Below are 2,156 nucleotides of genomic sequence, written 5' to 3' on the forward strand. Positions count from 1 at the left end.
GCTCGAAACGATTCAGCAAACAAGTCAGACAAAAAAGCCGAAGATGACAGTATGGTAATAGAAATGATATTTACATAGCGCATTTCAAGTGCATTTTTTTCGTGGTCGAGCCGCTAACACGGTGTTTTGAGATATGAGTATGTAAAAGCGCCCCTGGCAGTCGATATAAGTCCATTGGTAATCTCACTAAGCCAGCCTAAACCACGAATAAAGGAAGTCTGTCTTATACCAGTAAAAAACCAGTATATCGCCATCTGGAGGTAAATTTATGTGCTAATTTCTGCGATGAAATTGCTTACATTCTGCCTGCTTTGGAGAGCTGAAGACTGTTGACGCCTAAAGCTGAAACCAAGCCTCATTATGAATCGGCAGTGGGTGGTTTAATTATTTCTTTATTATTTTCGTTGGATCTCTGTAATTTAAAAAATTATGTCGATCATGCGATCTGTCATCCAAGTCAGCAATTTTTGGAAGCATGCGGTGACGTGAATGTTCAACTAAAAGCCAACTGAATTTCGGGATGCTGTCAGATGAGAGCAACTCACTCTCTTAGCAGTTGCGAAGGAAGCCTGACAAAAAAAAAAAAAAAGAACAGGTCTTCTTTCGTAACTGCTTTAGTTTCTCTCAGCTGCAATGATCAATTTCGCCTAGAGTTATTGCAACGGCAACGCGGAAAGATATGTCACAATCCGCTAATTTCGTGTTGTTTGCTCCAGGAAACCTGCGATTGCCTCGAAGGATGACATGGTGTTCATTTAATGACATCCACAAAATTTAAATACGTGGTGCTTGCAACACATTTATACGCCTACGCAGATATAAACATTGATTTCTCCTTATATATTCAATAAAGCTTACACAAACGATCAAAATGTCCGATTTCAATTGAAACGTTCTTGAAAAAGTCGTATTTATCAAATTTTGTGTTGTAAAATATTCATACAGCCTCGCATTTTTAATGATTCAAACTGGCTGAAATAGACAGAATTTCTATAATTAGTCCATTATTGATCTTTCGAAGGACAAAAAACTGTGGAATTTAGTTTTTTTACTTCAGTTCTTCCAGCAGGTTACTCTGAGGTTATTAAGTGTTATGTTTCGCGGGGTCTTTTCAATTTGGCAGTTTTCAGTATTCACTGAGCTGCAGGCAACAACCTTATTCGCTCGGCTGAATAAATATATCTAACGCAAGTTTGCAATGTTGAAGCGACTAAATAAATACGAAGGCATCTGCAGATAAAAATTCGCAGCTAAAACAACTAATTAATCGACGCCAATAGAAGCTGTGGGAGGTGCGCTGAATGTAGTTTTACCAGCTGATAAAACCTGGGCTGCCACCAGCGGGATAAAAAGAAGATGAAGTCAGAATCAGAATTGCATTGTTGCATTGTTGCTTTGTCGTGGGGAGTTTGAAAAGTTAATATCCCTAAAACCGAAGGATTTCTTCTTCATCTTAGAGTTCCTTCAATACTGTTGGATTCTAGAGACAGAAAAAACACGTTTTGTCTCAAAATCACCTCAAGGTAATTTGCGTGAGAAAAGTACAGTTGTTGATAGTATGGTGTACTTTCTTGCCATGAGTTGAGTTGCTCAGGTGTACGGAGAGGCAGAGGCGACTTCAAAAAACCAGAGCAATGGCATTAAATTCCTCCTCTAATGCCATCTTAGTTACCATGGAAAACTTCACAGCTGCTCAACCTAAAGAATGTCCTTCTCTCACAGAACATAAACTTGAGGTTAAGATCATCAAGATCTTGGCCTACAGTATAGTTTCGATCGTTTCTTTCTTTGGAAACTCTGTCATCATTGCAACTGTGATCAGGAACCGACGGATTCAGACAACTGTAAACTATCTCATCGCGAATATGGCCGTATCGGATTTATTTATTTCAGTGTTTGCGGTGCCGATGAAAATCTCCGAAATCGCAAACGGTCCTCGAAGATGGCTAATTGAAGGATCTGTGGGATTGATTTTTTGTCAGCTGATCTATTTTTTCCAAGATATTTCATTGGTTGTTTCGATTCAGAGCTTGGTCGTCATTGCTGTAGACAGATATCGCGGAATTGTTTTTCCATATCGCCCCGCCATAATAACCCAAAAACGATGTAAAATTGTTGTCGCACTGGTATGGGTGGCGTCGATGAGTTTACACAGC

The 2,156-nt window shown here is 39.3% G+C and overlaps 1 protein-coding gene across 1 annotated transcript in view; it reads left to right on the forward strand.

The window, feature by feature from the left end:
• The first annotated feature begins 1,338 nt into the window (after positions 1-1,338).
• Positions 1,339-2,156, forward strand: part of LOC137977337 (neuropeptide FF receptor 2-like) — a 1,388-nt gene continuing 570 nt past the window's right edge. The window contains exon 1 of the mRNA XM_068824568.1: positions 1,339-2,156. This exon is cut by the window's right edge and continues 570 nt beyond it. Coding sequence (XP_068680669.1) covers positions 1,635-2,156 — 522 coding nt within the window. The 5' untranslated portion in view covers positions 1,339-1,634.

The sequence above is a fragment of the Montipora foliosa genome, chromosome 11 (genome assembly GCF_036669935.1).
Source record: "Montipora foliosa isolate CH-2021 chromosome 11, ASM3666993v2, whole genome shotgun sequence".
NCBI lineage: Eukaryota > Metazoa > Cnidaria > Anthozoa > Scleractinia > Acroporidae > Montipora > Montipora foliosa.